The 20,885-nt window shown below is 43.4% G+C and overlaps 1 protein-coding gene across 2 annotated transcripts in view; it reads left to right on the top strand.

The window, feature by feature from the left end:
- The window catches only part of LOC139367656 (receptor-type tyrosine-protein phosphatase U-like), a 343,935-nt gene that overhangs the window by 166,197 nt on the left and 156,853 nt on the right, over positions 1–20,885 (top strand). For both annotated transcript variants that reach the window (XM_071105929.1, XM_071105938.1), the window contains exon 5: positions 13,651–13,766. In XM_071105929.1, coding sequence (XP_070962030.1) covers positions 13,651–13,766 — 116 coding nt within the window. The remainder of the gene's footprint in view (positions 1–13,650; positions 13,767–20,885) is intronic.

Raw genomic sequence — 20,885 nt, 5'->3', positions numbered from 1 at the left:
CACACGACTGGCCTATCTGGGTGATGTTTTTTCTCATCTAAATGATCTGAATCTAGGATTACAGGGACTCTCCGCAACTATATTCAATGTGTAGAACAAAATTTAAGCTATGATTAACCTCTTGAAGCAAGGGGGCACTATTTTATGTTTGGAAAAATAACGTTCCCAAAGTAAATGACCTATTTCTCAGGACCAGATGCTAGAATATGCATATAATTGACAGATTAGGATATAGAAAACACTCTAAAGTTTCCAAAACTGTCAAAAATATTGTTTGTGAGTGTAATAGAACTGATATTGCAGGCAAAATACTGAGAAAAATCAAACCAGGAAGTGTCTTCTATTTTGAAAACTCCATGTTCCATAGCCTCCCATTGCTCCATTTGAAGGGATATCAACCATATTCCTTTCCTTATCGCTTCCTCAAGGTGTCAACAGCCTTCAGACAGAGTTTCAGGCTTTTATTTTGAAAAATGAGCCAGAAAGATAACATCACGTCAGGTGATCACATGAGTTTTGCTCGCGCAACAGAATTTGGACAGCTATTGTTTTTCCCTCTCCTACATTTGCGGTTGATATATTATTGATTATATATTTTAAAAACAACCTGAGGATTGCTTCTAAAAAACGTTTGACATGTTTCTGTGGACATTTAGGATATTATTTGGAATTTGTCTGCGTTGTCGTGACCGCTCTTTCCTGTGGATTTCTGAATATAATGCGCCAAATAAACGGAGGCATTTTGGATATAATAATAATCTTTATGGAACAAAAGGAACATTTGTTGTGTAACTGGGAGTCTCGTGAGTGAAAACATCCGAAGATCATCAAAGGTAAACAATTCATTTGATTGCTTTTCTGATTTTCGTGACCAAGCTACCTGATGCTAAGTGTACTTAATGTTTTGTCATTAACTTACAAACACTTGAATTGCTTTCGCTGTAAAGCATATTTTCTAAATCTGAGATGACAGGTGGATTAACAAAAGGCTAAACTGTGTTTTGCAATATTGCATTTGTGATTTCATGAATATGAGTATTTTTTGTAATATTATTTGACTGGGGCGCTATGCTATTCAGCGGTTGCTGATGACAATTATCGCGCTTAAGGGATGGGTAGCATTAAGAAGTTGGAGCTCTTCTCTGTCTGCATTAACAAGTGTAACAGTACTCTTCTTGCGTTATGTACAATCAATCATCGACACAAACTCTAACTTGTAGCATCAGTCATGGAGATTTTTTGGGATAGAAACAGCACAAAATTGCACGTCATGCAATGCACGGCCCCCCTACTGAATATCACTTGCAAACAAAAATAATACAAATGCAAAACTGCACTGCTCAAACATACCAGGTACACAGACACACAACATATTTACAGAATAATCCAGAGATAAAAAGTAAATATATTTTTAGACTACCTAATAGAGAAAACTAAAAGGTAAAGTTGTGTATATATCGAGGATGCAGACCCTGCTTTGAAACAGTCACTAAATATTCCAGTCATTAGACTATTCTCCACGAGAATTAGAGTGAAAAGTGGTTGATCAATCCCCTTAGCCCTCATAGGTGAACATGCCTGTTACGTGTTAAGTACAATCAGCGACTTTAAAACATCCAAGTAATACAGTAAACCATCATAAGAGACTTTATCATATCCGTCACATTACCTTCCTGAAACCTCTACACATGGTCACAATGATGTAAAAACAAAACAAATAAAATATGTCAATACCGTTGACCCTCTATTCACATATGAACCTTCAAGAGCTAATTGTCTGCTGATTCCTAATCTAAATCAGTCTTGACACTGGTTTAAATAGTCTTCTTGCCCTTGAACTAATACGACCCAGAGTACCTTCAACTGCATAAGGAGTGACAGCATTGTGTACTGTTGCAATAGTGGGTCTGTCAACACAGTCAGTGCGTAACTGATCAGGTAAGGAATGGTCCGAGTTTGGTAGGTCAGTACGGATATTGTAAGCAGACTGGTCAATTAGCTCACTCACTACACTGTTACGGTCTTGGTCAGATTCTTGAAGACTCTCTGATCAAGGCAGACCTTCCAGCTGCAGTACATCTTCCACAAAATCCAAAGGTGGAATATGCTGAGCATCCAAGGATCGAACATCACCCTTCAGGCTTGTGTCACCTATTCCTTCAGAACTCCGACAACTCCGACACCCACACTTTTGTTCTGTACTCAGCATCATCATCCACTGCAGTGTCCATGGCAGGTGAGACCACACGGCCATCATTCATGTCCTCAGACTCTGTTAATCCAGACATGTCTGTTCCATAATCAACGTCAGTATGAGGAAGAACGTTGACTGGCATTATCAGGTTGTGATGTACCGTCTCCTGTCCAGTGGAGCTGTTCTGAATCTTTAAAGTGTGACTGTCAGCATTCAATCCAATGACAAGGTAGATAGTATCCTCCCAAAGGTCAGCGAGCTTCCGCTTTCCACGCTCCCCCTTGTTAGCCAACAACACTCTATCACCAATCTCCACTGGTGCTCCTCAGACTTTTCTGTAATACAGGTTAACATCCCTCTTCAACTGCTTCACTGCAGATGCCTGTGCTCTATTTGTGGCTTCTTTCAGATCTCTCCTCAAGGACTGAACAAACTGGTCATAGTCGACAACTTCTGTGCCCAGAACATGTTTTCCAATGTCCTATCACAGGACCTTTCCTCATCGGATGGTACAGCGTGATGTGAGGCTTCTAAATACCTGAAACACTCAACAGTTCAGCTATTAGAGCGCTCTCAAAGGTGGCTCCCTGATCTGAGTGTATACGGCGAGGCATCCTGTAGACACAGAAATAGTTATTCCACAACTGATGAGCTACAGACTTAGCAGACTAGTTTGGACACAAGAAGGCATTTGGTAAAGTGCTCAGTAACAACGAGCACATCCAGGGACTTGTTTGAAGAATCTTCTGCAGAACAAAAGTCTATGCACACTAGTTCAAGAGGCTCCGTTGTTATTATGCTCTCAAGAGAAGCTCTTGCTTCCGAATCAGGAGTTTTGTTCACAACGCATCTCCTGCAGCACTTCACATCTTCCTTTACCTCCCTCTCCAGGCCTTGCCAGACGAACCTCTGTTTTGTCAGGTAGACTGTTCTCGGTTGGCCCTGGTGGCCAGCTTCATCATGGACAACCTTCAACACCTAGTGGTTAGAGAGGTTAGAGAGTTGGACTAGGAACCGGAAGGAACCGGAAGGTTGCAAGTTCAAAACCCCGAGCTGACAAGGTATTAATCTGTCGTTCTGCCCCTGAACAGGCAGTTAACCCACTGTTCCTAGGCCGTCATTGAAAATAAGAATTTGTTCTTAACTGACTTGCCTGGTTAAATAAAGGTAAAATAAAAAATAAAAAACACCATTGCTTTCATGGAGGCTGGAACCATATACAGATACGTTTTCCTCTTTGTAACCACATTCTTCGAAACACGATACAGTACACACATCTTCATGGTCAACTTGTCCCAACTTCTGAGAAGACACAAAACCTCAACACTCATGGGCTCTCTCTCTCCGGATGGTCTCCTCCCCCTCTCCACAAAGATGATCACTCTGCTCATCACATTGGCATCAGGCTGCTTACTCATCAGTAGGTTGTGTGGCAGAACATTGGTCGATGTTCTGCCACTGCAGAAGCATTGGCAACAGCAGTGCATGTGAGGCTACCTCACCCACCCAGCACCTGTGTGAATGAACAACAGCTGCAACTTCATGTCTTCATAAATCACCAGATGGGGGGTCAACAGTAGACTGGCAGCTAATGACCAACTCTTTGGAGTCAGAGGCTTTGTTAAAGGGGTGGTTGGACCAGCGAAACACGTCTTGCACTCTGTCTTTTCGCACAGCATTAGCTTCAGCTAGTAAGGTCTCGTACGGGACCCTTGTCAGGCGATGGAGTGCACTGGGCTCTCTGCTCAAAGCATCTGCAACAACATGTTTTAGTCCAGGGGTGTACTTGTACTCGTACGGTGCCAGCTTGGCGACCCATCCATGTTCATAAGCATCGAACTTTGCTTTGGTCAAGATGTATGTCAAGGGATTATTATCCGTCCATACCGTGAACTGCTGCCCCCGTAACCAGTGGTGGAACTTGTCATATAAAGCCCATTTCAATGCAAGAACTTGAGCCTGTGCGCAGGATACCTCGACTGCTTATAACTGAGGGGCTTGCTCGCAAGGGCTATAGGTCTCGGTCTAGCTCCCCGTTCTTGTACCAGGGACAGCACCTAAGCCGTTGCTGGACATGTCCACCAAGATAATAAAGGGTTTGTCAAAGTTGGGGTGGGCCAACAAAACCTGGTCCAGTAAGGCTTGCTTTAGCTGGAATAAGGCCTGTCTGCATTCAGCTGTCCAGTCGGCAGCCATCAACTGCGCTTCTTTTTCCAAAAAGAAGCCTTTTGTCCAGTTGTCAAGCCAAAGAGAGGCTTTGCGATGGTCGAGCAACCTTCAATGAACTGCTGGTAATACACCAACACGCCCAAGACATTCATTTCTTATGAGATGGAATGTCAGGGACATATTCCATCAGATCAAGCTTCTGTTACTCCTGTAATGGCCCTCACCTTCTCAGGGTTTGTAGCTACACCATCCGCACTAATGATATACCCCAGAAACTTCACAGTCCTCTGCATAAAGTGACACTTTTTTTGTGAGCCTTGAGATGCTCAAAAACCATTTCCAGGCGCTGTATAGCCACATCTTCAGTGGGCGCATAGACCAAGACATCGTCAAGCTAACACAGCAGGCTAAGAAAATTCTGACCCCCAAAGATGTTTAGCATTGTCCTCATAAAGGTTGCAAGACTATTACATAACAGGTGGCATACGGTTGTATTCATACAATCCAAATGGCGATGTAAAAGCTGTGAATCTCTGGTCATACTCATGCACTTCCACATTGTAGTAGCCAGAGGTAAGGTCCATTGTCAAGAAAAAGGCATTTCCACCTAAAGCAGCCAGCGCGTCAGCCTGTTGAGGGAGTGGGTGGGCGTCTTTCATTGTGCGAGCATTGAGTAAACGAAAATCAGTACAGTCTCAGGTCTCCAGACTGCTTCCAGACAAGGACAAGGTGTGAGGCAAACTCACTACTAGACTTCTTTATGATATCACGTTCTTCCATCTCATTCAATGCTTGTTTGAGCTTCTCATAATGATTTGGCGAAAGGCATCGGTAGGGCATCCGAAAGGGTTTCTCAGCACTCAGTTGAATGCGATGAAGATATCTGGTAGCTTTTCCACAATCCAACTTGTGCCTGGAAAAAATGGACTGGTACTCAGCTATGAGCTGGATGAGTTTCTTCTTACCAGCAGGAGTCACGTGACAGGAGTCAACGTCAGTATCAGTCACACCTAAGTCACGTAAGACCCCAGGACTGCTTGAACTGTCAGGTCCGTCAGTATTGTGAAGTCAGATGGAACCGTCATCAGTCAGAGTAAAGTAATCTTGGCAGTCAGTGAGTATGTTAGCTGTTCTCTGCACTTGCGGCTGAAAAGCTGCTGCAGCTCAGATACTCCCAAAGGCCTCGTCTTCAACTCACCACAACCAACCAAGACTACCTCTGTAGGAATCAATGATGGACTTTTCAACACTCCTGCATGCAACAGTTCAGGTAAGACCCTAGAGCTCAAGGTACAAGCCATGGACCAACTGTCAAGCAGAGTTCTCACTTCCACTTCTCCTATTAACACCTTGGCATAGAATAAATCATCATACGAGGAAAGTCTCTGTGTGTTCTGCATTATGATACTTTTCTCAGTCTCCATTTCATCACACACACTTTTATATACAGACTCCAAATCAACAGCTCTCACCGATGGGGACTCTACAAAAGGCCCAACACTCTCCCTTTCTACATGCAGGCCTACTAGTTTTCCGGCAGCTGAGCAGTGATTACTGTAGGGACTCCACCAGCTGTGCTCAGAGCTGCGGCCTTGGGGCACTGAGAGTGTGCGTGGCCAGCTGCATGGCAGAGGTGATTGGCCCTGCAGTGAAAGTAAGTATTGTGTCCTGCATGCCCACATACTTCACATGGCCCATTAGACCTCAATTAGCTCCTATTCCCTTTTTGGAACTGACAGTTAGACTGTTGTGGCCCCTGCTCCAGCACATGCTCCAGCATTGCAAGGATACGTTCCAATGGCTTAGCTAAGCCCTGAATAGCCTGGGCTGAGGAAGGCAACACATTAGGTGATTCCATGTAGGGCCTCACAGCAGGCATGTTGAGTGGCATGACAGCACCAACTTCCTGCTTCATTGTTTCGATGGCTGAGGTCACCTTAGAAAAGTGAGAGTACCTCCGCTCCCTCCTGTATTCATCCAACCTCTCATGGACATCTGCAGCGGTCCACTGCTGTAATGGCGTGCACGTTTCAGCATTAGGGCAATGTCTGATGAACATGACTGTGAGCTCACGAGATGGGTCTTCAACACTTTTCTTCTGTCTCCTTAGATAATCTTCAGCAACCTCCATAGCCCTGTTTAGTCTGAGTCAGTAGTCGAATGGTTGTTCATCAGTCAGAGGTAATATGGCATAATAGTCAGCGAGGGGCATACTTGAAAAGCAGTGTCACTAAAATGTTGTTTCATTATGTCAAAGATGGGACTTGGGCCTTTAAATAAACAACAGAGAGATTGCTGCGTATGCCCATTTTAACAACATCGCGGGCCCATCCCATAATCCTACCCATAACCTCATCTGCTTGGTCCATCACAGACACGCCCCTCTTACGCATGTAAACCCTGACCATTTCCTCCCACTCATGCACTGTGCACTTTCAGAGTCAACCCCCCTAAAGTACACCGGCTCCCTATCAGACTTCAATACCAGGTTCAGGCCCGACACATCCATACCGTTAGAGCTGCGTGCATTCCCCATAACATTCCCCAAAATCAAAAGTAACAGTCAGTATCTGGTGTGGCCACCAGCTGCATTAAGTACCGCAGTGCATCTCCTCTTCATGGACTGCACCAGATTTGCCAGTTCATGCTGTGAGACTCTTCTACCAAGGAACCAGCAAGTTCCCAGACATTTCTGGGGGGAATGGCCCTAGGCCTCACCCTCCGATTCCAACAGGTCCCAGACGTGCTCAATGGGATTGAGATCCGGGCTCTTCGCTGGCCATGGCAGAACACTGACATTCCAGTCTTGCAGGAAATCACGCACAGAACGAGCAGTATGGCTGGTGGCATTGTCATACCGGAGGGTCATGTCAGGATGAGCCTGCAGGAAGGGTGGAGGATGTCTTCCCTGTAATGCACAGCGTTGAGATTGCCTGCAATGACAACAAGCTCTGTTCGATGATGCTGTGACACACCTCAGAACAAGACGGACCCTCCACCTCCAAATCGATCCCGCTCCAAAGTAAAGGCCTCGGTGTAACGCTCATTCCTTCGACAGTAAACGCATATCCGACCATCCCCCCTGGTGAGACCAAACCACAACCCGTCAGCGAAGAGCACTTTTTGCCAGTCCTGTCTGGTCCAGTGATGGTAGGTTTGTGCCCATAGGCAACGTTTTTGCTGGTGATGTCTAGTGAGGACCTGCCTTACAACAGGCCTACAAGCCCTTAGTCCAGCCTATCTCAGCCTATTGCGGACAGTCTGAGCACTGATGGAGGGATTGTGCGTTCCTGCTGTAACTCGGGCAATTGTTGTTGCCATCCTGTACCTGTCCCGCAGGTGTGGTGTTCGGATGTACATATCCTGTACAGGTGTTGTTACACGTGGTCTGCCACTGTGAGGACGATCAGTTGTCCATCCTGTCTTCCTGTAACGCTGTCTTAGGCGTCTCACAGTACGGACATTGCAATTTATTGCCCTGGCCACATCTGCAGTCCTCATGCCTCCTTGCAGCATGCCTAAGGCACGTTCACACAGATGAGCAGGGACCCTTCTCGAACAACAAACACAGTGATGTTCTGAGATGGAAATCCAGCGAACGATGATGATCTGATCCAGGAGAACGGTCATGGCACTACTATAACAGTACTCTTCTTGTGTTGTTTACAATCAAATCATCGACACAAACTCCAACTTGTGACACTAGTCATGGAGATTTATTCTGACAGAAACAGCACATGTCATTTAATGCAAGGCTCACCATCCAACTCTGCACTCATGCACGCTGGTTTGGTGCTTGTTCACTGGGACGATTCTAACTGAAACATCCTCCCTCGTAAGCAAGCCATGCAATACAGCCAATAAGATGCCATGTTGAGTTGGTGAAGGCAAGACAAAAGTAAAAACAAAAACCCTTTGGCTTAACAATGAAGTGACAAGGGGAGTCACCAATATAACCCTGTTACTCAAGGACAACACCATCATCTTTCCATAGTATGATTTTTTGTGTGCAAATGAACTCAAGCTTACAGACAACGTCAAATGTGATATAGCGAAGCACCTGAGTGAGTTGGGTGCGCAATTATGCAGGTACTTTCCCGAAGCGGATAACACAAACAACTGGATTCGTTATCCCTTTCATGCCCTGCCTCTAGTCCACTTACCGATATCTGAACAAGAGAGCCTCATTGAAATTGCAACAAGCGGTTCTGTGAAAATGTAATTAAATTTCTGGATTGGGCTGTGCTCAGAGTATCCTGCCTTGGCAAATCTCGCTGTTAAGACACTAACGCCCTTTGCAACCATGTACTTACAGCATGTGAGAGTGTATTCTCAGCCCTCACTAGCATGAAAACTAAATACAGGCACAGTCTGTGTGTGGAAAATGATTTAAGACTGAAACTATCCAATACAACCCAACATTGCAGCGTTATGTGTATCCTTTCAAGCACAGCCTTCTCGTTAACCTGTGGTGAGTTATTCACAATTTCGATGAACAAATAAGGTTTTATATGTAAGATGGTTAAAAAAGAGAAAAATGATTAATTATTATTATATTATTATTTGTGCCCTGGTCCTATAAGAACTCTTTGTCACTTCCTACGAGCCGGGTTGTGACAAAAACTCACACTCATTCTTATGTTTAAGAAATGTACCGTATAGTGTGTGTGTGTGGCAGGCTTACAATGATGGCAAAAAACAACATTTGAGAGTGCGCTGACCCTGGTGCTAGAGGGGGTACGCAGTTGGAGGTTGAATGTTTGAAGGGGTACGGGACTATAAAAAGTTTGGGAACCACTTCTCTAGGAGAAGACCCGTGGTGGTTTGTTCACTCAGTGGTTTTTCACTGTGTGCACAGTGTATCTTGGATACCACAGGCTTAGTGTGCTGTAAGGCCTAGAGGAGTAGAACATTCCTGGGAAAAGCAGTAACGACAGTGGCTAACACGCCTGAGCTTAAACCCTGGACAAAGCTTCTCTCTCCCTGTGACATGTTTGCCCCCCTACATACTGTACTGCTGGTCAAAAGTGATCTGCCAGCTCACTAATTTGGAATTCAGTTAACACCTTTAGTGTAGTTAGATTTACGTGACTCTATTATAAGTGACTTGAGCGTGAGGTGAGGATATACTCTGGATATACTCTGGATATACTCTTTTTTTCCCTTGTCATGAGGGTTTCGGAACGGTGTAATTGGAGGATCAGTTATAGTTCAAAGAAGGAAGTCAGTCAACTGAAATAAATTAATTTGGCCCTAATCTATTCATTTCACATATCTGGGCAGGGGCGAAGGCATGGGTGGGCCTGGGAGGTTATAGGCCCACCCTCTTAGGAGCCAGGTCCACCCACTGGGGAGACAGGCCCAGCCAATCAAAATGAGTTTTTCCCCACAAAAGGGCATTATTACAGACAGAAATACTCCTCAGCAACCCCCCGGTTGGATACACTGCCAAACTCTCTACGTTGGAGACTGCTTATGGAATAGAAACATTCAATTCTCTAGCAACAGCTCTGTTGGACATTCCTGCAGTCAGCATGGCATGCCAATTGCACACTCCCTCAAACTTGAGACATCTGTGGCATTGTGTTGTGTGACAAAACTGCACATTTTAGAGTGGCCTTTTATTGTCCCCAGCACAAGGTACACCTGTGTAATGATCATGCTGTTTAATCAGCTTCTTGATATGTCACACCTGTCAGGTGGATGGATTCTCTTGGCAAGGGAGAAATGCTCACTAACAGGGATGTAAACAAATTTAAGAAAAAGCTTTTTGTGCATATGGGATTTTTTATTTTAGTTAATTAAAAATGTTGCCAACACTTTACATGTTACATTTAAATTTTTGTACAGTAGAGTTTCTACTGTATGGTTTTATAGACACCACATGCCATGGAGACAGGAAGGGATTTAAATCAGAGATGCTGACTATGTCCCTGCCAAGCCACCCAGTGGTTCCCTGCGTCTCCCATGGAGAGCAGATGGTATTTTCTACACCCCCTCAGTTCTACCATTAAATAATTAAGACTGTCATCAGGACCTGGGCACAGTACTGTCTACGGTGGCACACGGCCAGCCTGCACCATTTGTCACAGGGAAAGGAGACAAAAGTGAAGTGAAAAAAGTCTAAGGAAGGAATATGAAGGGAAAAAAACTAAGATAAGCCATCAAGCTCCTTCCTTCTTGCAAATTCTGGTTGAGACTGCTAAGCATGCTTGACATTTCTGTTGTAGTCTCCATAGTCCTAGTCTTTGACTCTGAAACCAGTGTTGCAGTCAAATGAAATATTTATCATGGTAAAGAGTCCCCGGGATGTGATCTGACACATTTATACTACCAAGTTCTTTAGTCAACAGAAGGACCTGTTTTTTTATGATATTAGTTTTTGTGTTTGTTTATGCTGTCTCATACCTACGATGAATTATGAATTAACCTTAGACATGGGAGTCGTCTATGGGAAACATGACCACCTGTGGACTACAAATGCAAGAGGCATCTTCGCCTCTCCCCCTGCCTATTCACACAACGTAGATCAACAAATTCTCTCTCTCTGCCAGAAAGCAACAGTGTAATGAAACACTGAACATGGAAGAGCAGGACTTGAAACATTCGCCTCTCTCATTTTGATTTCACTACTACTCCACCTCTATAGTAACGTCTCCTGTTTGTCAATCACTTTGATTGACAGGTTGGGTTGTCCTCCATTTTGTGGCCTGTGCTGGAGGCTCTAACACAGTGGTTAGGCTCTGCGGGAAGTCCGTCTCACAGAGCTGTGGAGGAGCAGGAGAGCTCCAGTGTTAATCACAGTGTAGCTGGGTGGGATTTCTGCTGCATCACCCACACTCTGACTCACCCCGGAGCTCGTCCTTATTAGAAGAGTGCTGTTTGTTCTTCATCAGTGTCGTGACGTTGTATTAGTTCATGTGACGACTGTTGTTCATCCAATGATTAAAAGTTTCTAATTGCGTGATTAACTGAATCAAGCAATTATTAACTCATTAACCTGGGGCACCATGGGAACAGTAGTTTTTATTGAGTTTCTATTTCCCCAAAAAACTCAAAGAATATCAGAATATCGATTTTACAACAGCCGCTAATTAACTAGTTACCTCTACCAATCTCGTTCTGAACGTCGTATAGTCCGTGAATCTGCACGGACCCGGGTCTCACCAATGAGTTCGTACCACTCCAATCTTAGTTGAATATTAATTTACTAAAAAGCTAAAATGATGATAAGATACACATAGACAAAACACATTATAGGCTATTGATTAAAACTTTGTATAACGGGCCAACACACTATGGCGCATGTTACCCAAAATGGGGTAACTCGCTCTCTCAAAGAGAAAGAGAAAAAAGAAAGTACACGAGAGAAATATACATTTGGGTGAATTTGTCAGCTATGCTATTCTAACCCTAGCCTTGCCCCAAACTGCCGCTCTTATGGGTCAGAATATAATGATGTGATTACGTGGGGAAGGTCTCCAAGGATTCTCTGCTTGGATCGTTCAGGGGACTGTTCAGCTGCTCGATGACGCACTTCTCCGGCGCACCTCTCTGATCGTCCTCCCGATGTCAGTGTCCTTTTGGCTTAGGAGTCTGTTCCCTCACCCTTGCTCTGGAAGGTGTCTTCTGAGGACAAACAGCTCTGTAGCTCAGAGCACACAGCGTTGGAATGAAACAGTGTAGATACCACGATTCGATGAGAGATGGAGGCTAGGTGGTTCGACTTGAATTCCCCCGCTTAGACACAGCTATTCATCCGTAGCTTGGGTAGAAAAATATTTATTTGTCTTCAAACTTGCGTTGCATTTTGGGTTTGTTGACTTTTTAGACCTTGGCTGCAGCTTGGGTCACGTAGTCTTCTCTGTAAATTCTTTACTCACAGGTTTTATACTCTTGGGTCAGAAGTGGGCGTAACCGCCTTTAGGGCAATTCTCTGGGCGTAGCAAGTTAAGAGCAAGGTCTAGGTTTTTCTCAAATCCAATTCTAGACAACTAACTTAACATTTCATCTTTACCAAAACATTCCCTTTGATTTGGACATTTTCCACACAACGTACAATGTATAAACATCAAACATATACTAGGAAAACTCTTCACGTTACAATGTTTTCGTAATAACGTCATCTATTAAACCTTTAATAACAAAACAAAAATTACATACATTTTCACATTCCATCTATCGTCATGACCACCATTGTGGCTGACTAAAACCATTGTTCTAAAGTCCCTTTATTTAATGTTTAATGTTCTGAGGCTGGTTCTCCATAGTAACAGGACAAAGGACTTTGTCTGTGGCCTGAGATTTACCAGGGGTGTGAGGGGTCATAAAACCCCCACATCTTCAGACCCCTAGATCTCTCCTCCTCTTTTGGGGTTGAGAGATAATCTGTAGGGCTGTGGTCTCCTGTAACCTGAACTGATCAGGACAGTCATGACATCAGCAACAATGTTCTTGAGCCTGATTTCTCTGGGGTCTGGTGATCTGGCTAAAGGATGTTCACCTAACTTCCATTGATGCCCGTGTTATGACGTATCGCCACGGTGAAAGGTTGTTGAGAATATTAGCCACCAGCAATTAATTTCTAGGTTGTGTATTGGATGACTTCTCTTTATGGGTTTATTGTAGGACAATAAAGGGAGAGAACAAGTAATATGTCAATGAGTCCTTCTCCAAACAGCGGTGATATCCTTCATGGGAGAAAATTAGTCTCTGATTCTTATCTAAATAACTATAAAAGTTTGAATTACGTTGTTGTATAATGTGAAAAGCTGTTCTTTCACAGTCACACACATCTCACACTGGTAAGGAAGCTGAACAACGTCTGATTCATGAACATTTACTGCAGCTCTTTAGAAATCACGAAATGTAGTATTTTATTTTTATTTAACTAGGCAAGTCAGTTAAGACAAATTCTTATTTTACAATGACAGCCTACCCCGGCCAAACTCTCCCCTAACCAGGACGATGCTGGGCCAATTGTGAGCTGCCCTATGGGACTCCTGATCACAGCTGGTTGTGATACAGCCCGGGATAGAACCAGGGTCTGTATTGACGCCTCTAGCACTGAAATGCAGTGCCTCAGACCGCTGCGCCACTCGGGAGCCTTAGTATAGCTGCAAATCCCTCGAAATGAAGAACATGAGCGTTTTGCCACACATAACTTTGTAAAACGTATTTTAAATAAAAGCATTTATTTTGTTGGTCTGGGTGGCTGGCATTGTGATTGGCTGTCTGTCATGGCACAGCAGTCCTTTGATTTCTACTCTCTCATTCTGTTCCTACAGATAAGGCGCCCCACTTCTCCCGGCTGGGGGATGAGGAGGTCAACGCTGGGCAGAATGCCACCTTCCAGTGTGTGGCATCGGGCCGGGCATCGGAAGCTGAGAGGTTCCTACTGGAGGTCAGTGGGGATTTGGAGGGCACATCTGTAGTATTTATTTTCTTTCAAACACTTTTGAGAGTTTGATTGAGCCTGTCTGGAGTGCCAAAAGTGCACTTTTGCGTTCATTTTCAACTATTACATTAGTTCTATTGAGCCAGGCAAGCTCGATCAAGCGCAGCTGAATTATTTCAAAGAAACCAAATATTATTTGAATGCAGGTCTCTTTGGGAATACCAGCACTTTTGAGTTCTACTTGAAGTGTGTTTGTGGTCACACCATTAAAGAGGGAAACTTGAAACGATGGGTGAGTGTCTTTGAATTACAGTTGAAGTCGAAAGTTTGCATACACTTCGGTTGGAGCAATTAAAACTTGTTTTTCAACCACTCCACAAATTTCAGACTATAGTATTGCCAAGTCGTTTAGGACATCTACTTTGTGCATGATACAAGTAATTTTTCCAACAATTGTTTACAGACAGATTATTTCACTTATAATTCACTATATCACAATTTCAATGGGTCAGAAGTTTACATACACTAAGTTGACTGTGCCTTTAAACAGCTTGGAAAATTCCAGAAAATTATGTTATGGCTTTAGAAGCTTCTGATCGGCTAATTTACATCATTTGAGTCAATTGGAGGTGTACCTGTGGATGTATTTCAAGGCCTACCTTCAAACTCAGTGCTTCTTTGCTTGACATCATTGGAAAATCTAAATAAATCAGCCAAGACCTCAGCATTTTTTTTATTGACCTCCACAAGTCTGGTTCATCCTTGGGAGCTATTTACAAATGCCTGAAGGTACCATGTTCATCTGTACAAACAATAGTATGTAAGTATAAACACCATGGGACATGTAGCCATCATACTGCTCAGAAAGAAGAGTGTTCTGTCTCCTAGAGATGAATGTACTTTGGTGCGAAAAGTGCAAATCAATCTCAGAACAACAGCAAAGGACATTGTGAAGATGCTGGAGGAAACAGGTACAAAATTATCTTCATCCACAGTAAAAAGTCCTATATCGACATAACCTGAAAGGCCGCTCAGCAAGGAAGAAGCAACTGCTCCAAAACCACAATAAAAAAGCCGGACTATGGTTTGCAACTGCACATGGGGACATACTTTTTGTAGAAATGTCCTCTGAACTGTTTGGCAATAATGACCATCATTATGTTTGGAGGAAAAAGGGGAGGCTTGCAAGCCGAAGAACACTGTCCCAACCTTGAAGCACGGGGGTGGCAGCATCATGTTGTGGGGGTGCTTTGCTGCAGGAGGGACTGGTGCACTTCACAAAATAGATGGCATCATAAGGTAGGAAAATTATGTGACTATATTGAAGCAACATCTCAAGACATCAGTCAGGAAGTTAAAGCTTGGTTGCAAATGGGTCTTCCAAATAGACAATGACAGCAAGCATGCTTCCAAAGTTGTGGCAAAATGACTTAAGGACAACGAAGTCAAGGTATTGGAGTGGCCATCACAAAGCCCTGACCTCAATCAGTTACACCAGCTCTGTCAGGAGGAATGGGCCAAAATTCACCCAACTTAGTGTGGGAAGCTTGTGGAAGGCTACCCAAAATGTTTGCCCCAAGTTAAACAATTTAAAGGCAATGCTACCAAATACTAAATGAGTGTATGTAAACGTACCAACTGGGAATGTGAATAAATAAATAAAAGCTGATATAAATAATTCTCAATACTATTATTCTGACATTTCACATTCTTAAAATAAAGTGGTGATCCTAACTAACCTAAAACAGGGAATCTTTACTCGATTAAATGTCAGGAATTGTGAAAAACTGAGTTTAAATGTACTTGACTAAGGTGTATGTAAACTTCTGACTTCAACTGTATAAGCATGCTTGTGTTAGTATTCAAATTCAGCAGAGCATTGGAGAGAGTTTTAATGCTACGCTCCAGCCTTGAAGACTCTCCAGCCCAGCACCTTTGAAAATCCAGTTTGCTCATGAAATCATAGTGCTCTGCTTTCTTCACAGCCTTCTTCCTTTATCCAAATAGAGGGCTCTGTTTTTAATATCCCTTTTTCCCACTTGTATGCTTTATTCATGCAAATTCCATCCCTCTGAAGGTCAGGAAGGCCACTGCAGTGTATGTCTGAGTGAATAACATTCATTGGTTTTAAAAATCTCACATATGAAGGCCTGATGGAAGGTTTCAAAGAGAATTGTGATAGTATTTTGTTTTACAGCCTCTGTCTCTCACAGCAATTACCACACATCCACGACTCTTACCACCACCTCTTACAGTATGTGTTACTTACACCATGCAAGCCTTGAGACACAGTGCACATCATCGTCTTCAACTTTGAGACCCTGTCCTTCCTTCAACGTTCAAAAACTCTAACATCCAAGTGAGAATGATATCAGACAAACCATTTTGTCACATCACAAGGACATATTCCTCCAGTAGGGAGCTGTCATGACGGCACTAACATTCGCAATAACAAAAGTCCTCAAGGCTCTTCGAAGCCTGCCTTCCCCAGCATGAGGAGATACATGTCTGTGTGTCACGGCTACCATTTTAGATGAGGTTGCTTCCCCTTCATGTTGTTTTGTTGTTTTCGTTTGATTGTTGCATCTGCTGTGAGTACCAGCTGCGACCTAGACTCACCATGCCAACTCCTGCCAGACTAAACATATCATTTTGATTAGTTTTCTTAGTAATTCGCTCCAGCCTGATTGTTTACATAATCCTTCTCAGGCTTATTTGATTAACCTGATTTCCCTAATATCCTTTAGTGGAGGCAGAAAAAACTAAACAGATAAAAGAAGTAAGTCATGGGCAGTGGCCACTGAAGTCTATGATTGAGGGTTTGGTTTGACCAGACTGGTTGTCACTGCTTGACCCTCATCAGAGTTTGTTTACTTGTGACAGCTGGGGCTTGTGTGGTCTGCGGCTTTCGAGAGCAAACATGTCCACCGTGGCTTTGGATAGCACAAATACTTTTTATTTTACCTTTATTTAACTAGGCAAGTCAGTTAGAACAAATTGTTATTTACAATGATGGACAACGCTGGGCCAATTGTACACCGCCCTATGAGACTCCCAATCACGGCCAGATGTGATGCTGCCTGGATTCGAACCAGGTGCTGCAGTGACGCCTCTTGCACTGAGATGCAGTGTCTCAGACCACTCTAGAACCCCACATGATGAGTTATCCAAACAAACAGAGAAGGGGCCTAGCTCAACCTACTTGCTTCCCAGAGGACCCCGGGCCTACGTGCTCTCTGAGACTGATTCTGTTTACTCAACAGCTGTTTTTCAATTAAAAAGAAAGAGAGAGAGGAATGTGTTGATAGGCAAGCCTGCTATTTCAAACACTGGGAAAGGCCTTGGCCTAAACGTTAGCTTATTGTTAGGCTCAAGGTTGCCTGTTATTGAGACTGTAGGCTTGAAGGATACTTGTGGTGATAATGGAATACAACATTGTGAGAAATGCCTTGGAGGGTTCAGTGGGATACCTCCTTTCATTCAACAACATCTCTACTGCAGCTTTCTTTCCCAGCACCAGTAATCTCTTTTGTTTTTGTTATTTTTTCTCATGCGCCCACTCTACATTTGTCATGCCCACTCCTTCTCCGTGATATATTCTGGCTTTGAAGAGCACTGGTGTCAGAGTCATTTTCTCTGTTTCGTTTCCTTTTGCCCTGTACCAAAACATGAAAGCTTACACCCTGCTATTCATCTGCCAGACGACACATTAGAGTGGCTAAAGGGTGAAATATTAAGCCCATCAGGAATGCACTTATAGTGCTGGGTGGTGATAACACCCTATATTGCTACAGTATGGACACAAAAGAGGACTGACTACCGGCGCCTGCACTGAATTAACTAATGGCCCTGATAACCAACATTGCTCTCATAGTCATTATTATCTTGACAAGATTTAATTTGTTTGTATTAAAGGTTCCTGATTGTCATTGTACATGTTTAAGTCAGAGGGATGACCCCTGCCATTTTAATTGCGTGCTGCTGGACAATCATCCTTTTTAATCACTCAACTTAAATGGCCTGGATAGCAATAATTGAAACATATTAGGTTATTATGTTGTTAGCTGAGTGTCATGGCTCCACCAAGGGAACAATAATCTTACAATGCAGCCTGCCTCAAATATTGCACTCCGTTTAGCTGGTTTAAGAAGATGTTGTGGATGAACAAATGTTGTGGATGTTGTTTCAAAGCCCAGCACAAAGAAATGGACAGCACTTTTAAGGTGAGGATTAATTCAAAACACCCATATGCATATTAGAGCTTATGTGTAAGCATAGGCCTATATACACTGAGTATACCAACCATTAGGAACTTGGGCATGAACTCTACAAGGTGTCGAAAGCATTCCACAGGAATGCTGGATCATGTTGACTCCAATGTTTCCCACAGTTGTGTCAAGCTGGCTGGATGTCCTTTGGGTGGTGGACCATTCTTGATACACACGGGAAACTGTTGAGCTTGAAAGCCCAGAAGCATTGCAGTTCTTTACACAAACCAGTGAGCCTGGCACCTACTACCATACTCTGTTCAAAGGCACTTAAATATTTTGTCTTGCCCATTCATTCACCCTCTGAATAGCACACATACACAATTGATGTCTCAATTGTCTCAAGGCTTAAAAATCTTTCTTTAACCTGTCTCCTCCCCTTCATCTATACTGATTGAATTGGATTTAACAAGTGACATCTATAAGAATCAAATCAAAATCAAATCAAATTTATTTATATAGCCCTTCGTACATCAGCTGATATCTCAAAGTGCTGTACAGAAACCCAGCCTAAAACCCCAAACAGCAAGCAATGCAGGTGTAGAAGCACGGTGGCTAGGAAAAACTCCCTAGAAAGGCCAAAACCTAGGAAGAAACCTAGAGAGGAACCAGGCTATGTGGGGTGGCCAGTCCTCTTCTGGCTGTGCCGGGTGGAGATTATAACAAAACATGGTCAAGATGTTCAAATGTTCATAGATGACCAGCATGGTCGAATAATAATAAGGCAGAATAGTTGAAACTGGAGCAGCAGCACAGTCAGGTGGACTGGGGACAGCAAGGAGTCATCATGTCAGGTATTCCTGGGGCATGGTCCTAGGGCTGAGGTCCTCCGAGAGAGAGAAAGAAAGAGAGAATTAGAGAGAGCATATGTGGGATGGCCAGTCCTCTTCTGGCTGTGCCGGGTGGAGATTATAACAGAACATGGCCAAGATGTTTAAATGTTCATAAATGACCAGCATGGTCGAATAATAATAAGGCAGAACAGTTGAAACTGGAGCAGCAGCACAGCCAGGTGGACTGGGGACAGCAAGGAGTCATCATGTCAGGTAGTCCTGGGGCATGGTCCTAGGGCTCAGGTCCTCCGAGAGAGAGAAAGAGAGAAGGAGAGAATTAGAGAACGCACACTTAGATTCACACAGGACACCGAATAGGACAGGAGAAGTACTCCAGATATAACAAACTGACCCTAGCCCCCCGACACATAAACTACTGCAGCATAAATACTGGAGGCTGAAAAGAGAGAGATCATAAGAGATCATAGCTTTCACCTGAATTCATCTGGTCAGTATATGTCATGGAACGATCAATGTTTTATAGACTTAGTGTATGAGCCCAATCCCCCCCAAAAAGCCTGAATTAAAATATTGATTGTGTCATTATACAATACATTGCCTAATAGCCTATTGCATATTACGCACGGCAGAAAAACATAATTGGTCTAGCCGATACACCAAAATTAAACAAATTCTAGTAATCGCCTTTGAGTGTGGACTGTATTATTATGCATACTGGATGGACTGGTTATCTTATGCTACGCTCCAAACGTTCTATCCATGAGTCTGGGAGAGAATATAATATAGGCCAAGGCGATGCTGTTGGTTCATTGATTGTGCAGGGGGGCTTACAAAGTTAACCTACAATTATAGTGAATTTATATTTGATTTTGAATAGCATAGAATTAGGGCATTTTTAAAATATTTTTTATAATTAATAGGCTGACACATTACCTTTAGCTACAGAATATCGCACCACTGTGCATTTCCATCTCCTCTTTCTCCTTTCTAGAGTGGTCAGAGAGAGGTGCTGTCAAGAATGTAATAAAATATGTATTGTTGTGAAAACATGTTCCTGACCAGATTTCACTTGGTTACACAAATTAAGCACTGTCTGGTTGCAGGAACAGGGTTGGGTGGAATATCACCTGTTGCGCAGAAAGGCTGCATGCTTCTCAATCGGTGCATGGAGTGAAATAAGTGTTATTATACTGAACAAAAATCTAAATTAACAATTTCAAAGATTTTACTGAGCTACAGTTCATATAAGGAAATATGGCAATTGAAATAAATAAATTAGGCCCTAATCTCTGGATTTCACATGACTGGGAATACAAATATGCATCGGTTGGCCACAGATAAAAGGTAGGGGCGTGGATCAGAAAACCAGTCAGTATCTTTAATGACCACCATTTGCCTCATGAGGCTCAACACATCTCCTTCGCATAGAGTTGATCAGGTGATTGATTGTGACCTGTGGAATGTTGTCCCACTCCTGTTCAATGGCTGTGCGAAGTTGCTTGATATTGGTGGGAACTAGAACACACTGTCGTACATGTCGATCCAGAGCATACCCAAACATGCTCAATGGGTGACATGTCTTGTGAGTATGCAGACCATGGAAGAACTTGAACATTTTCAGTTTCCAGGAGTCACAGATCCTTGTGACATGGGGCCGTGTAATATCATGCTGAAACATGAGGTGATGGCGGCGGATGAATGGCATGACAATGGGACTAAGGATCTCATCACGGTATCTCTGTGCATTCAAATTGCCATAGATAAGATAAAATTGTGTTCGTTGTGCATGGCTTATGTTCGTTGTCCATAGCTTAACCCCATCGCCACCATGGGGCACTCTGTTCACAATGTTGACATCAGCAAACTGCTCTGCCAAACACGCTGTCTGCCATCTGCTCGGTACAGTTGAATCCGTGAAGAGCGCACTTCTCGATTAGTCGATTACGATGCTGAACAGCAGTCAGGTCAAGATCCTGAGGGCGATGAGCATGCAGATGAGCTTCCCTGAGACGGTTTCTGACAGTTTGTGTAGAAATTCAGATGTGGATGTCCTGGGCTGGCGT

This window comes from Oncorhynchus clarkii, chromosome 2 (genome assembly GCF_045791955.1).
Source record: "Oncorhynchus clarkii lewisi isolate Uvic-CL-2024 chromosome 2, UVic_Ocla_1.0, whole genome shotgun sequence".
Taxonomy (NCBI): Eukaryota; Metazoa; Chordata; class Actinopteri; order Salmoniformes; family Salmonidae; genus Oncorhynchus; species Oncorhynchus clarkii.
This window is presented reverse-complemented; position numbering and strand designations above follow the sequence as displayed.